Source organism: Sebastes fasciatus, chromosome 17, assembly GCF_043250625.1.
Source record: "Sebastes fasciatus isolate fSebFas1 chromosome 17, fSebFas1.pri, whole genome shotgun sequence".
In the NCBI taxonomy this organism is placed as follows: Eukaryota; Metazoa; Chordata; class Actinopteri; order Perciformes; family Sebastidae; genus Sebastes; species Sebastes fasciatus.
Genome location: NC_133811.1, coordinates 14,324,284 through 14,339,965, shown reverse-complemented (window position 1 = coordinate 14,339,965; position 15,682 = coordinate 14,324,284). Strand labels below are relative to the sequence as shown.

Here is a 15,682-nt window from a genome sequence, read left to right as displayed (position 1 = left end):
TAGACAGCTAATGTTTACAGTACAATGCCCATTATACAAGACGGTGGATTTGGCAGATTCTATAATGTGCGTGGATGTAGGTGTGTGTATTTGTGTGTGTGTGCGCCTGCTCAAACTAGCCCCTGAGTTGCATAGTAAAATGCAAGCTTCAAACCACAATCACACATATTTAAAGGTACATGCAGCATTATTATACCCAATACAATGTGGAGACATTTGTATGATCACAGTCAATTTATGAGTCACACACACTCTTATACAGAAACAGACATAGCGACGTGAACCTGTTTATAATCATTGCTTGAGACATCCTACAAAGCGACTTGTTTCAATTACATTTCATTACAAAAATCAATTTTCTGCATCAATAATTCCTTTTTCCGCCAACCCCGATGTTTAATTGTTTTATGTAGTACGTCAGGCTTTGTTGAAGGAAACCACCTTAGATTTGAATGGGGAATACAACGGCGGGGAACGAAACCCTTGTATACGTCCCTCAAGAGATACGAGCAACATGTTCCTTTTTATAATCCCATTCAGCGATCAACAATTGCTTCTGCGCACCTGCTGACGCTCTAAGAAATTGCGATTCATGTCACTTTCAGGAATGTGGGAATAGAGAAAGTACCTTGAGATTATGCAATACAGGATAATTCAGTTTTATTAAAGCTTGATTATTATTTTCATCATTTCTGTTGCTTACACAGATCTAGGAACGTACTGTAGCAGCATTGCATAATATAATAATTTCCTAATGCAGCTGGGCACTGTAGTTTTTAGCAGACAGGAGTAAATATTGTATTTTTTGGAGACTATTTTCATTTGGTGCTCTAGTAAGTTTGTCCGGTAGCAAGACGTAGTATGGAGGTTTGACTTAAAATAAACTGCAGGGCCCATGTTCATCGTAATGAAGGAACATGTCCCCCAGTGCAAAGGTGTGGCTTACAGTATTTACGTGTTTTTTGGACAAACTTCGTGGTCTATGGCTCAGAGAAATAATATCAGGCTTTAGCCACACAGATAAATGGCTTTTCTTGAGATTAGTTGATATTAAGAAAAATATAGATTATCACCAAACGTATCCTTCAAAGGATAATTCCAATTTATAACAATTATGGCTGTCAAAGTTATTGCAATTTCATTTTAACGCCACTAATTTCTTTAACACATTAACGCAACGATTTTCAGGTTGTAGCGGGCTCACTTTTAAAGCTAGAGTGAAGATACCGGTATCACATAAAACTAGAAAACCTAAGGAATCCACCAGTACCAACATACTAGCTTGTCGTGAAGGAGGTTAAATAACCCTCCGAACTGAAATGGTCATTTTCACTGGGGTCCTTTGACCTCTGACCACTTTATGATAATCACATGCAGTTTGGGGCAAGTCATAGTCAAGTCAGCACACTGACACACTGACAGCTGTTGTTGCCTTTTGGGCCTGAGTTTGCCATGTTATGATTTGAGCATATTTCTTATGCTAAATGAAGTACCTGTGATGATTTCAGGACAATATTTGTCAGTATTTTGTGTTGTTCATTGATTTCCGATAATAATTATATACATATATTTGCGTAAAGCAAGCATATTTTCCCACTCCCATGTTGATAAGAGTATTAAATATTTGACAAATCTCCCTTTAGGTTACATTTTGAACGGATACAAAATTTGTTATTAATTTGCAATTAATTGCTTAATTAACTATGAACATTAATATGATTAATCGTGATTAAATATTGTAATCAATTGACAGCCCTGATAACAATTTATTATGATTTAATGCTAATAATCCCTCACTGCACAGGGAAACTGTGTGCAACTATGATAGATGGACAGACAGTGTAATTATTTTACAGTTCACCTCCATTTTCTCTTCTAAATAATTTGGCTTTACCCTGGAGGTCTGATCATCTCACCGCTCATGATTCTTGTCCCATCTGACTCCTTTTTTAGCATGGATGTCGCTGGATTCTCACATCTCAGCAGTTTACTTGGTTAGTGCAATCTTACAATCAGTTCTGAGTTCTGCTTTAACCAAGCTTTTGGAATCATAGTCGACACAGATGAATAAAACGCAGTGAGTGACAGCGATACCCGTTCATGACAGAGAAAACCACAACGAGAATGTCATGTCAGCAGTTATACTCTGACTGACGTCATGGCCCAGACAGATGGTCAGAACGGGTCTCAGCTTTGGGACCGGCTGTCAGACGTGAGGCCCCTCAGCCTCGGGGTAAGCAGGAGAGAGACCGACAGGACTGCTGGCCTCTCAGGGACCCGGAGCAAAGGCCTGCAGCTTGTCTGGTGGCAGCTCCCCAGAGCTGAGGATGGTGTTGACGTAAATCGCATATTAACAGTGAAATACACACCATACTCTGTTTGACGGTGGATTACTTTGGTTGTATGGAATTGACAGATGTGCTGTATATTGTTTGAGCGTGTACAGTCTGCATGTGCGTATTGAGGAGAGGCAAGGTGATGTTAGCTTATATCTTGTTTTGTAATGCAGGTTATGGAATATTAAATGGACACACAAGCAAAAGACGTCCCTACCTGAAAGTTTGTTGTTTCACAGTCGGACACATTGGAACCAAGTGCTAGTATAAATACATTTCCATATTGCAGATTATTGTGTAATCGTGATTTAACCTGATACCTAGTTCATGACATTTTTACATGCACTGCTCTAAACACCAATGGGAGATTTTATTTTATTTGTATGCCTCCGCGTCGGCGACAGCTGTGGCCGGAGGCATTACATTTTCAGGTTGTCCGTCCCATTCTCGTGAACGCGATATTTCAGAAACACCTGGATGCATTTCATGAAATTTGGCACAAACATCCACCCCATTTTTTTTTTTTTTGAGTCAAGGATGAACTGATTTGATTTTGGTGGTCAAAGGTCAACTTCACTGTGACCTCACAAAACACATTTTGGACCATAACCTTGGTTAATGTCGCTTTTGTTAGTTTGATTGACAGACAGTTCATCTAATCACCTGCCAAGTATTTTTTGAAAGTGCCTGCCCTTTTTCCAAACCGGTTCCAATGACAGCTTCTCAGATGGTTCTGTGTCGCAAACCATCTGACAAGGTCAGCTTACATTTTAAATGTAAATTTATATAAATACAATACAGAAAAGGCCATTTAACACAACTTAACACAGCCTTCCTTAACTGTGACATTAACAGAATAAAAATATGTAATTATTTATTTAAATTGAAAACTCAACTTCTTTGTTCTCTCACAGTCTCTTAGTGAACACACTACAAAAGATTGGAAAAAGGTGACTTCCACGCAGCAACATTTAAATCAACATGTAATGTTAGTAGCTGTGGGGTTGTTCCTTCTTTTGCCAGGCTACTGTCAACCAAATCAACCTCACCTACACAGTCCTGGTGAAGCCGAGCTGTGTTTTTTGGTGTTATTTTCTTAAAAAGTAAGTTTTTAACTTCAACTGATGTTCATTTAGTCATACATATGTAATGTGTTAGAGAAAAGATTATGTTTTTAAGGTCAAGTGCAGGAGCTCTATGAATTGTTTGATCAATTGTTTCTTTGTCATTTGATAATCTCTGGCTGACATTTTGTGCAATCTCAGCCACACTGTGGTAGGTTGACACAGAGCAGGATTACCATTTTCTTAATCGTTATACTATCTTTTTTACTTTGTCCTTTCCACCAAATTCTCTAATTTTCTTTCTTTCTTTTCTCCTCCTCCCTCTTACTGTCCTACTTTCCCTTCCTCCTTTGTTAATGCACCACCATTACGGACCCCTTCTTTCCTCCCCCCGCCCGTTAATATTCCTACCTTTACTTCCTTCTTTCCTTTCCTCCCTATATTAGCCTTTTCTCTCACTCACTCCCACCGCCCTTCACTCCTTCCTTCCTTCCTTCCTTCCCTCCCAGCTGTTCTTTATGTCCCTCCTACCGTTTTGGATCTCTCCACCTAATTACTCTCCATCTCCTCTCTACCCTTGGAATTCCACCACTATCTCTCTCTTCACCCCGATCCATTTATTTCCTTCTCTCTTTGCACATGTTCACCTTTTTCCCCACCACCTCTACGAGAACATCATCTGTCTACTTTCACTATCTTTCCTCTGCACCCGAAACTCTGCTGAAGAAAAGTCTGAATCATCTCTCCTTCTGAGTCCTTTTCAGATTCTATCTCACCGTCTACCTATCCACCACCTCCCCTTTGTTTTTACTCTGGATCTTCTCTCCTTTGTCTCAACCTCTTCATCACCTCCCATTTCTCTACTGTATCTCTCTCTCCATTCTGAATTTCTTTTGGCTAATTGCTCTGGTGTAGAAGCCCATAGATCACCTCCCCTCATGCTCACACTATTGCATGACAGCTGCTGGAGAAACACCACAGGGACGCAAGAGGGGGAGCGGAGAAGGAAAAACAGACAAAGAAAGAGAGACGGAGAGTAGAGGAGGAAAGAGGGCAGGCAGAGAAGAAAGAGAGCAAGAGGGAAGAAGAGAGAGATGGTTATGGAGCCTCCTTATGCAATAAAAGTCAATCCAAGTGCTTTGTAATTGTCGGTGAACGAGTGATTTGTAAAGCATGTGCTAGCTAAGATAATTTCAAGTGTAATTATACCATCAAAACACCAGCATAAGAGAGCTGTTTCCTCCTCTCAAAATGCATTCCTTTTAGTGGTTTGGAGATTTGTGTGTTTGAATAGCATTAGTGGTTTGGTTAGACACTTAATTAAAATAACAATATATTAACGTTTTCCTGACAAGTGACCCCTTGTGATTTTCCCTTGTTTTCTCCGAGAAGCAAAGGCAGAAGTAGTTAGAGCATCACACTTGGCATCCTGCCCTCTACAAACACTCATTTTCTGCATCTTTTATGACCACAATGTTTTCCTAATCTTAACCAAGTAGTTTTTAGCCAAGCTAGCCGCATAGCTCCAGGGATGGCAATGTTGGCTGGTCTGCCATTCAGTTGTTCCACCATATCATAACAACTTTTGTGTGTGTTGTCATGAGATTTGGCACAGATATTCATGGCCTCCAGTGGATAAATCCTAAACACTTTGGTGATCCCTGGATGTTTCATCTAGTGCCACCACAAGATCAAACCCGTACGCCACCTCAAAGTCTGAAAAGTGAAGCCCCTTCTTATATACAGTCTATGGGTCAAGCCTATCACTTATTGGGAGAAATATATCCATATCTACTATGGATTGGCCCAAATTTGTGTATGGACCTTCATGGTTCCCAGATTATGAATCCTAATGACTTTGGTGTTTCCTCCTTCATAATCTGGTCAAAATCTCACTTTCTCCAATATTTCAGTTTATGACCAAATACCTGCAAAACAGATGACATTCTCATCAGCATCAGCTGCACTTTGTGTTTAATGCTAATTGGCAAATATCATGCTAAACTAAGTTGATGAATATGGTAAACATTACACCTACGAAGCATTACCATGTTAGCATTATCATTGTGAGCATGTTGGCATAATGATTGATTGGCATTTTACTCAAAGCACCACTTTGCCTAAGTCAAGCCAGGGGGCGCCAGATCAGAAAATACCAGAGACTATATATAAGAAGTAGACGTAGTCACCATGACGACACCCATTGCTTTGTAGACTGCCGTTTTGAAGCCTCGAGTTCTGCATTTTGGCCATCACCATCTTGTTTTTTTTGCAACCAGAAGTGACACAATAGGGTGGAGCTAAGTACAACCAAACGCTAAATAAGACATTTTAGGCAACAAAAAAGGTTATAATCAACTTTCAAGAAGTGAAAACACTGTGAAAGGGTTCAAGTTGTAAGATGAAAACACGGACAACTCCCAGACCGGACAACGTCGTGGTAGCGACCTGTCAATCACAAGGTGGCCACACCCTAAGGCATACCCTGCTTTATGGTCTATTTGACTCTAAATGGGACCATAATTTACTAAATGAACATCATGCTGTATTGAAGAAGACTTGAAACTAGCGATTGAGACCATAAACTCATGTTTACAATGTTTACTGAGGTAATAAATCAAGTGAGAAGTAGGCTCATTTTCTCATAGACTTCTTTTTGCAACCAGAGGAGTCCCCCCCTGCTGGCTATTAGAAAGAATGTAAGTTTAAGACACTTCCGTATTGGCTTCACTTCTCAGACCCCAGAGTTGCCCACTGGAGAATACACAAAGTAAAATGACAAACAACTTGTATTGTGGTTTGGGTTGAAGAACTTGTTGGAGTGTACTTTCTCAGCAGGTCAGTTCTACAATAACTAGGTGGGTCAGAGGAAACTCTATGGCATACATTGCACCATCAGGAACATTCCCTCACTACACTCAGTAAACAGATGGGATAGTGGGGGCGAGGTGAGTGTGTGTTACCTTTTCCACACGCTGCTTTGTCCCAGATTTGTGGCTTTAAACACATTCACAAATGCTCCGTATGCACATTCACCGGCTCCTAGACAGCCCCGTGAGGAGAGACTGAGAAATATACCGAGGCAGACAGATGAGGGTGGGAAGGGGGACAGAGGGTGACGTGAAAAGTTGAAAGTAAATAAGATGGAGCTATGAGAGGTGGACTGATGAAAGATGGAGATGGAGTGTGGTAAAAATTGGTGGCGAAGTGGAGAGATGGATGGAGAGACCTCCTCGCCTCTTTGCCAGAATTCATGGCAGCCTCTCAGAAACCGCTACAAAGCAGTCACATAACCACAAAAAAGTCACTCTCGAGTTGCCATAGTAACCACTGACACACACCATAGCAACCAAGGTTACAACTGTACAGTTTGTCTCATATACTGAATCTAGTCAACACATTATTAGATTAAAGTCCCTGTGCTCTATTGAGCACAGGCACTCTCCCTCTCTCTTTCTCACAAAGCCCAATCCTGTTATTTGTAAAATTAATTGAGTCTAAAAAATGGCCGACTTGGCCAAGACTTCCGCTGGTGAAACCCTTTTTGTCGATCGTTTTGGACAGTCCATTAGAGACGGTGATTAGGAGGGGAATCTCGCTAATTAGGCGGTTTAACAAGGCAGAACGTCCATGATAACGGGGCGGCACTGATACAGAGGTCCCAGAGTGTTTGGTGGCACAGACGAGGTACTCTGCCCCTTTAAGTGCACAGTAATAACCGAGACTAGTGACCTTACAGCAAGGACAGCGATTGCCTGCTGAGTCTGTGCTCATGATGGTGGCTCTATTCTCTTAACAGAGTACTTTCTCAACGCCTTGTTAAAGCCGGTGCATACTGCTGGGTTGCTATTAATTCAAAACGCAAATTTACATTTTCCACACTCAGCCAATGCCTTTAGCTATTGGTTTACAGTGAGTGAGTCATGCTGAGGATCTTGTTACTTTTAACGGGACATGTAAATGATGATGTAGTAGGAAACAGCCTTTTTCTGATTACTACAAGTTGAAACATGTTGTCTTGAGGCCAGGGACGCTGGAAGTCAGTCAGAGTTGGGGCTGCTGAGAGAAAGTCAGTCTATATAATGATGTCATACTAAATGCTGCGCGACATTCATGTTGTTTTGCTTTAATTTGAATGGCCTGGATCATTTATATTTAATAGTTATTAACATTTTACACAGATTTTCAAGTTTCCCCTGGGTTTTTTGTGGTCTTAGGTGCTGCATTGATGCTAACTTGACAAATTTAATATTGCAGTTCTTCACAGTGACCACTAAAGGGCAGTGAACACATTTAAATACACAAGTCATCTCTTTGCTTTTTACAACCGGCGAGCATTTTGTTTCGTCTTTTACCTTAGATTTAACAGCAGTGACGTATTATTAATCCCTTGCGTCTTCTTGCCAACACAATATGGTTAATACAAAGGAAAACACTATTGGGATGTTGTGCTTCGTTTCTTTTATGTGTACAAAATAATCCCTAAAAATACTCTTTATAACATTAAATATTGTGTGTTTGTCAAGTTATTATTGCTTATGGCCAATCATTGCCCTCCGGCAGTGACCACAAGTGACTACACGTCTGTCTACATTGAAAGTTTATTTTTAAATGATTTACCGGAAGTGTGAGTATGCTATAATGTCTGCATTGACGCTACTTTGACTAATTTAATATCGCGGTTCCTCCTCGCTGTCACCACTAGAGGGCAGCACACACTCGTGATTTTAAATACACAGATCAACATCTCCTAGCATTAATATAGAGGTAGACTCAGGAACTGCTAATGCTTAAAAAGTATATACATTATTCAGGTGCTTAAAAAATAATATCAGGTTGAATAATTGGTAAATAAAAATGGCCTGTTGTTAACTTGACCTGTGTGTTTAAGATCACAAGTTGTAATGCCCTCCAGTGGTCACAGGTAGGAACTGCATCATAGAATTTGTCGAGCTAGCACCATTGTAGACTTTAGTAGGAATAATACAGTTATCAAATCTGATTATATTCTTTAGAGGTATCAATAAGGCATTTATATGTTCATAATATTTCTAATGTAAACTTTATTATACATTTTTTTTAAGGTATTTATCTCAAAACTATGCAATTTTGCATAATTTTGGACCATTATATTACTATAGATAATCCCCAAAAAGCTTAAAGACAAAATTTGCTATAGTTGAATAACTATTTTATTATTTACACATATCACAGTCTTCGTCTGAACATTTAATTCTTCTGGCAATATTTGCCCTGTAAAATCATATTCTGTAACTCAAAAGAGCAGATTCAGAAAACTGAATATCATTTTATCAGTGCGTAACATTGCGCATTAGTAAACAACCAGTTCGCCCCCGCATTATAACAGAATGACTGGTAGATGATTCACTCTCATCTGTACTGATATTATGTACTGCTTTTGCAGAACAAACGGCAGACATACAAAGTCATCAACTATTTGGTAAAGCATTTAGGTAAAGTGCCAGATATTTTTCTCCATAAACTCAAAAACACAGGGCTTTCATCCACAGTGTTTAAACAATGTTTGTCTTTGTGTTCCCTACATTAAAGGAACAGTGTGTAACATTTCGGGGGATGTATTAGCAGAAATTGAATATAATATTCATAACTATGTTTTCATTAGTGTATAATCACCTGAAACTAAGAATCATTGTGTTTTCGTTAGCTTAAAATGAGCCCTTCATATCTACATAGGGAGCGGGTCCTCTTCATGGAGTCTGCCATGTTGCTCCGCCATGTTTCTACAGTAGCCCAGAACAGACAAACCAAACACTGGCTCTAGAGAGAGCCTCTCATGTTTTTACGTTACCTGAAGGCCACCGTAGTTCTCCAACACGCTTGTGAAACTGTGGTAACGTGAGCCGCAGAGTGCAAAACCGCTGGCCCACCAGCCGCCGTTTGACTTACGTAGCGTGGCTCCTAAAGTAGTGTTATTATTGTAACGATGGCCTCTGAGCCAGGCGAACGGTGTTACCACGGTTTTGCACTCGCCGGCTCACATTACTGCAGTGTTGTAAAGGGAGCAGTGAGCGAAGGGGTACCCAGTTGGTTGCAATCTGCAGCCACACCACTAGATGCCACCAAACCCTACACACTGTAACTTGAAGTTTAATTTTCTCTTTACAAATGTAGTAATTTTAAGCCAAACCGTGATGTTATATCCTAAACCTGACTAAGTGGCTTTGTTGCATAAATCTCAGAAAGTGTTTTGTCTCAAAAAGAACGAGATACAGCGTTGTAGGCAGGCTCCCGTTCATTCCTATGAAAGTTTCTCAGTGGCGCATGAAGCCAAAATAGCACGACTACCAAGTGATAAATTACCCATATCATCCGGCGATCTTCCGCATCCATTGGGCCCATAGAGCAGGCGCAGTAGTGTTTCCTTTAACCCCGCCTCCCTCCTTGGTCTCATTCACATGAACGGAGGAAGGGAAATAACTATTCAGCTATTAGTGCATTTTACAACTTTTAGGACCTAATGATTAAAATAAGGGCTATTCAAGTGTTCATACTGAGAAGTTGCTTTACCTCAAAAAAAATGATCTGCTGAGTTACAGACGTCTCTTTCCCGATGTAGATCTATGGGAAAAAGTCTTTTTGGGCCCAATGGCATCAGGTGACGGACACGGAAGTTGTAGTACCACCATTTGGCCACTACGAAAATTTGCTTCAAAGCCCTGCACTCTTCCTGGGGGCTTGGTTGGGATGAGAAGGTGTTGTGTTTACAGCTTGTTAGACTGCCCCCTAGTGGTTAAAAATATCAATTAATGAAGGTTTTAATAATAGAATAATTCGAATTTATAGAATAAATAAGAATTCATGGTACAAATACTGTATGTCTTTTGAAGTGTTGACGTTTTGTACGGTTACTGTGCAAGCTAGCTAGCGTGTCAACAGATAGTCAGCTGGTATTAAGCCAGTTAGCTTGGTGAAGTATTTTGTCTGTGGTTAGCAGGATAGCTAGCTGTTACAGAAGTTAAGAAGTCACCAAGCTGCGAGGATGCGTGAATTCATTTCACTGTGCTACTTTCCGGTGCAACTTGGGCAGTACTTTGATACGATCTCTGTATTCTACGTTGTTCACTAGGGTACAGCACCAGCTCCATCCTTTCTGTTTATTTTTACCCTGAAATAAAACAGTCTCGATATTAAGTGGGCTTTGGAGAAAATGGGAACAGCAGTGCCAATCCACTGCTAGTAAGTGAGAGCCCCTCTGCACCCTGCAGCACTACAGTCAATGATGATTGATTACTCCCTCACAGTCTCATAACTGCACTCATTACTTCTTTCACAGTCATTCGCTAGCTGAGGACAACATTAGACCTGCCTTTTCTCAAGTTGGCACAATCAGATTATAAAATAACAATGTACTAAGCGTCTATTAAGGGAAATTAAAGAGTTGCTGATGTTTTTGACAATGTATGACATATCTATTCCCAACAAAGAACCCAGGTTATGTCTACTTTAACAAACCCCATTGAAGCATATGTGCGTCAGCATGTGGTCTTTCATACTCAGTAATTAGCTCCCTAGGTCTTCCTGCTGGTCACAAGGTTGCTGGTGAGACTGAGCCACAGGGACAGCAACAATATATCGACTGTCTTCTCTCTCTCGTCTAGCAGTGACAGCTTCTTCTATAGTGTGCGATACTTGGATGAGTTTTTAAACACTCACCCGGCAGCAAGTGGGATCCCACAGCCACTTTTTAACAGCTCAATTAGATGTGCTGCATTTAAAGAAAGTTAATCAGCGGAGAGGAAACTTCTGCTTTAGTACCCTTATCCTCCAAAGACATAGGCAGCTCACACACACACACACACTCAGAGAGCTACACACACACACACACACACACTCACACAGATAAAGTTCTGTGACAAACTAGCAAAGTGCTGAAAGGCTGCACACGTTCCTTTTTCCTTATGCTCTTCCTCCTCTGTGTCTTTGTCTTTCTTTACACACATACATCCCTCCCTCTTTCATTCACATACACACTTAAACATACCGGCTCAACACGCAGCTGTTCCAAGTCCTGGCATCAGTGATTGTGACAGTAATTACCTGCCTGGTGGAGGTGGAACTAGTGTGTGCTGAGAGCTAGAAAATAGCAGTCTGGGAGAATGGTGCAGGATGGGGAGCACACAGCACACACTGGGAGACTTTACAAAGCCCTCTGCTACAACTCTAGCACCAAACCACCCGCTTAATTTGGCAGCCCAATCGTGTCTCCATCACTCCAACGAAGGCCATCACTGGTTGACAGAAAGTCAAGTCAGCAAGTATTGTGAACTGGCGAGGAGACCGTAGCATTTACTTCAGTTCAGAGGTATTAAGTTATATCTGGAGAAACGTATGGATGCATTTTAAGTGTACTTCAGTGATATGCAGTGGTGGAATGTAACTAAGTACATTTAGAGCGGCAACGATTAATCAATTGCTTGTCAACTATTAAATGAATCGCCAACTATTTTGATAATCGATTTATCAGTTTGAGTAATTTTTTGAGGAAAAAAAAGTCAAAATTCTCTGATTCACGCTTCTTAAATGTGAATATTTTCTGGTTTCTTTACTCCTCTATGACAGTAAACTGAATATCTATGAGTTGTGAACAAAACAAGACATTTGAGGACGTCATCTTGGGCTTTGGGAAACACTGATTTATATTTTTCACCATTTTTTGACATTTTATAGACCAAACAACTGATCGATTAATCGATAAAATAATCAACAGATTAATCGACAAGCAAGTACATTTTGCTGATAATACTTCTGTACTTTTACTTACCTGTAGTATTTTTAGGCCAAGGTTTTCTACTTTTACTTAAGTAAAAGATCTGAGTACTTCTTCCACCACTGGTGATATGACCACCTATACAGAAGGCCAAGAAGGAACTGAAGATATGAACTATAAATGTGTATTTCGATTTAGATGAAAAGGTGAACAGAAGTTTATACTTTCAATCTTAATTAATTTTAGGAAAAATGACATAATGTTCATATTGAATGTGTAGTAATACATTTCAGGTCATGTTGTTTTTCTCAAAAATGTATGCTGCAACTATTAGTTGTTTGCTTCATTAATTGGCAATTATTTAGTCACTTTTTTAAAATAAAATGTCCAAAATTCACAGGTTTCAGCTTGTCAGTTGTGAAAATTTGCTGGTTTTCTTGGACTTCTGCTATTAAACTAAACATCTTTGAGGTTTGGACTGTTGGTTGAACAAAACAAGCAATTTGAATAAGTCAACTTGTGCTTCGGAAAATTGTATTTTCTGAAATTTTATGAACCAAACGGTTAATCTAGAAAAGACGATCCTGAAAATAATCGTTAGTTGCAGCCCTAAATGTACATCCTCTTCAAATTACACAGTGACAATGTGTGATTGTAATGAGCAGCACACTGCTCTAGTGACGGACAGGTGGTGAGATTAGTCACCTGGATGTTGTAGTGATGACAGAAGGTGTCACAGCACCCTCACACAGTCATCACAGTGCAGAGCCACAGACTGATTTTCTGTTATTTCAGTTACACTTCAAACAGGGACACAGCCGTCCATACACAGTGATCAGAGGTGTTTGTGTCTGTCAACCAATAAGCCGACAAAACACCCAGTGAAACACTGTTGGTCTTTTGAAAAGTCAGCTGTGGGATGCTGTGGAAATATTAAGAAAAATGTTTTAAAGACACTTCTACGCTCATCTGTTTTCACTTTATTTACTGTCTATGTAACCACTAGGTTATGCCGGAGACACCTTGATTTATTTAAATATGCCTGGGTGTGAACATGGATGAAATCTCTCTTTGTAAGCACTGAAAATGTTTAATTTTAAAAGCCACCTGTAAGGATAAAAACAATTCTCTATGGGTACAAATCCAGTTAAAGACTTGCCTACTTTCGCTTTCATCCATTTATCATACACTGATGTGTCCAGGTCCGACCTTCCCGCCCGGGCTTTAAATGACGTCAAAGGGGATCACATAGCAGTGAACCCAGCACATCCTTTATATGTGCTCCTGGCCAGGCCATCACACCCAATTTGTCCAGTCAAGCTCCACTGCCTCCAGTCTGCCCCATCTTGCAGTTGAAATCCAACGTTAATTTCCTCTACTCCGCAGCTCAAGGACAATCCATTTGTGCTGTACAGTACCACTTCCAATCCCCTCGTGTAAGAACAGAGCTCCTGCCCAGGCAGCTGAATGTTTGTTTCCACTCGACATACAGCCTGCTCTTACTCATACAGTGGTGCTCCACCTGCAGATATGGGGACTGAAATAAGGATGGATGTCTGGTTATTATAGTGCCTCACTGAGTGGTGTGAACACACCAGACTTAATGGAGAATGTCCCAAAGAGTAGAGGTCGGGTGGTGAGTTTGGGTTGGAACGAGCCACTAAATGCAGGGTGTATTATTATCACTAATGTCTACGATAAGGATTCTAACAATAAGTGGAGAGTATTAATATTACACAGACAGAAATGTTTAAAGAGGTTGTAGTGCCACTTTTTTGCATATTTTGAAACACCAATAATGACACTAAAGGTACTGTTTGTGTGTGTTTTTAGTCTCCGTACAGTATACTGTACTGACCCCCCTCTAATTAGATACACAATGATGCACTGATACATGAAGCTGCAACTATTTGTTAATAAGCTGATTTACAGGAAATTAATAGCAACTGTTTTGATAATCAATGCCAAAAAATTCACTGGTTTCAGCTTCTCAAATGTGAAAATGTGTAGCTTTTCCTCGTATTATCATTATAAAGTGCGTATTTTTAGTAGGTTTTGGACTGTTGGGTGGACAAAGTTAACATTTGGTGACATTCAGGAAACTATGATGGGCACTTTTCACTGTTTAAAGACTAAACGAATAATCGATGTATCGAGATAATAACAATAATAAAATTAATCGTTAGTTGCAAGCCTACTGATACACTATAGTAACAATCTGAAGTGGAATGAAGCGCAAAGACAAACCAAGCAAACCATTGAAAATAATACATGTCCAAGGCCATGCATATAGCTGCCAAACAAACCAAAGGAACTAAGATGTAACCCTTAAATGCCTGAACATGATTAAAAACTGAGCAGAAAGAGAGGAAGGAAGGCCTGGAGAATGAGAGCAGGACAGCTCAGCAGTGGAGCAGAAGCCAGCTGTAAAACATCTGATTTCTAAGAAATCCTCCAAGAGAAATACAGAAATGATCATTATGAAGAAAGAGGCGAGAGTTCAGACAAAAGTTGTCATTTGGAAATGCCTATGTGTAGCCTATATGTGTGCCTCAGCCTGGGGAAAAAGACTCGCTGTAATGCCGCCGCCGACCAATTCATTTTGATAAATGCGACTGCTGGTTTCAGACCTGGAGGGAGGAAAAGAGCGCACTCGCTGCAGGACTTGTCGGGCCAAAAGAGCAGAGATAATAAAGGTTAACTTCACGGGGAGCAATTCATGCGTGGACAAACTCAGAAAAGTTGCATTTATTCAGGTGCGTTCACAAATATGTGCCTGACATATTGCTGCAACTTGTGAAACAAGTTATCCAAATGTGTGGATCCTGATTGAGCGCCCAGTTAACCCTTTGTCGTGGTGCTGAAAGCTTTCAGCACCACGGACAGCGACACTTTCAGCACCACGGACAGCGACAGCCTGCTCCTTTTCTCTCTCATCCTGGGACATGAAACAATGAAGAGTTACCTTGAAGTTAAAGTCAAATTAGGCCTGAGATGTCTGGTGCCTTGATGTTGAAATACCAAGAACAAATCGAGAAGCAATCTTTAGATATTTGCAGGTGTTAGGCTTTTGATCGATTCGGGGATCTCCATGAAATAGGCTGCAGTCTGCTTTGGATACAGTCCAGCCCAAACTTAAACCAAAAGCTATATAGCTGCCCAGTGTTTAAAAAATAATTAAAAAGCAAACTTACGAGTGCCATCAAACCGTGTGGCTATAGTGTCCAGAAAGGTGTTCTGTGGCGCTAATAATCCCTTCATCACAGGCATTTTCCCTGCTTGATATCGAAGTCCCCATCAAAGTTAGTGAGGAGAAGGTCGCAAGTCGTCCAAATTGTGTGAGGTGCTCCCGTTTTAAGGCGCGGAACCTATATGAACAAGGAGCTATCCGGTCAACTCAGCACAATCCCAGATCCCCTATAGTCGGTGGAGAGAGAGTGCACGTGATTGCGCGCACCCTCCGCGCGTCTGGAGCTTCTGTTGCGTGCGTAAATGGTAATAGAGAAGATGAAGCTCACAGGTGCGGTCCAGGT

General features: G+C 40.5%; 1 protein-coding gene across 1 annotated transcript in view; it reads right to left on the bottom strand.

Moving 5' to 3' along the window:
- Nucleotides 1-15,682, bottom strand: part of kcnh8 (potassium voltage-gated channel, subfamily H (eag-related), member 8) — a 67,721-nt gene extending 52,039 nt beyond the window's left edge. Inside the window, exon 1 of the mRNA XM_074613892.1 lies at nt 15,344-15,682. Within this exon, the coding sequence (XP_074469993.1) occupies nt 15,344-15,419 (76 nt within the window). The 5' untranslated portion in view covers nt 15,420-15,682. The remainder of the gene's footprint in view (nt 1-15,343) is intronic.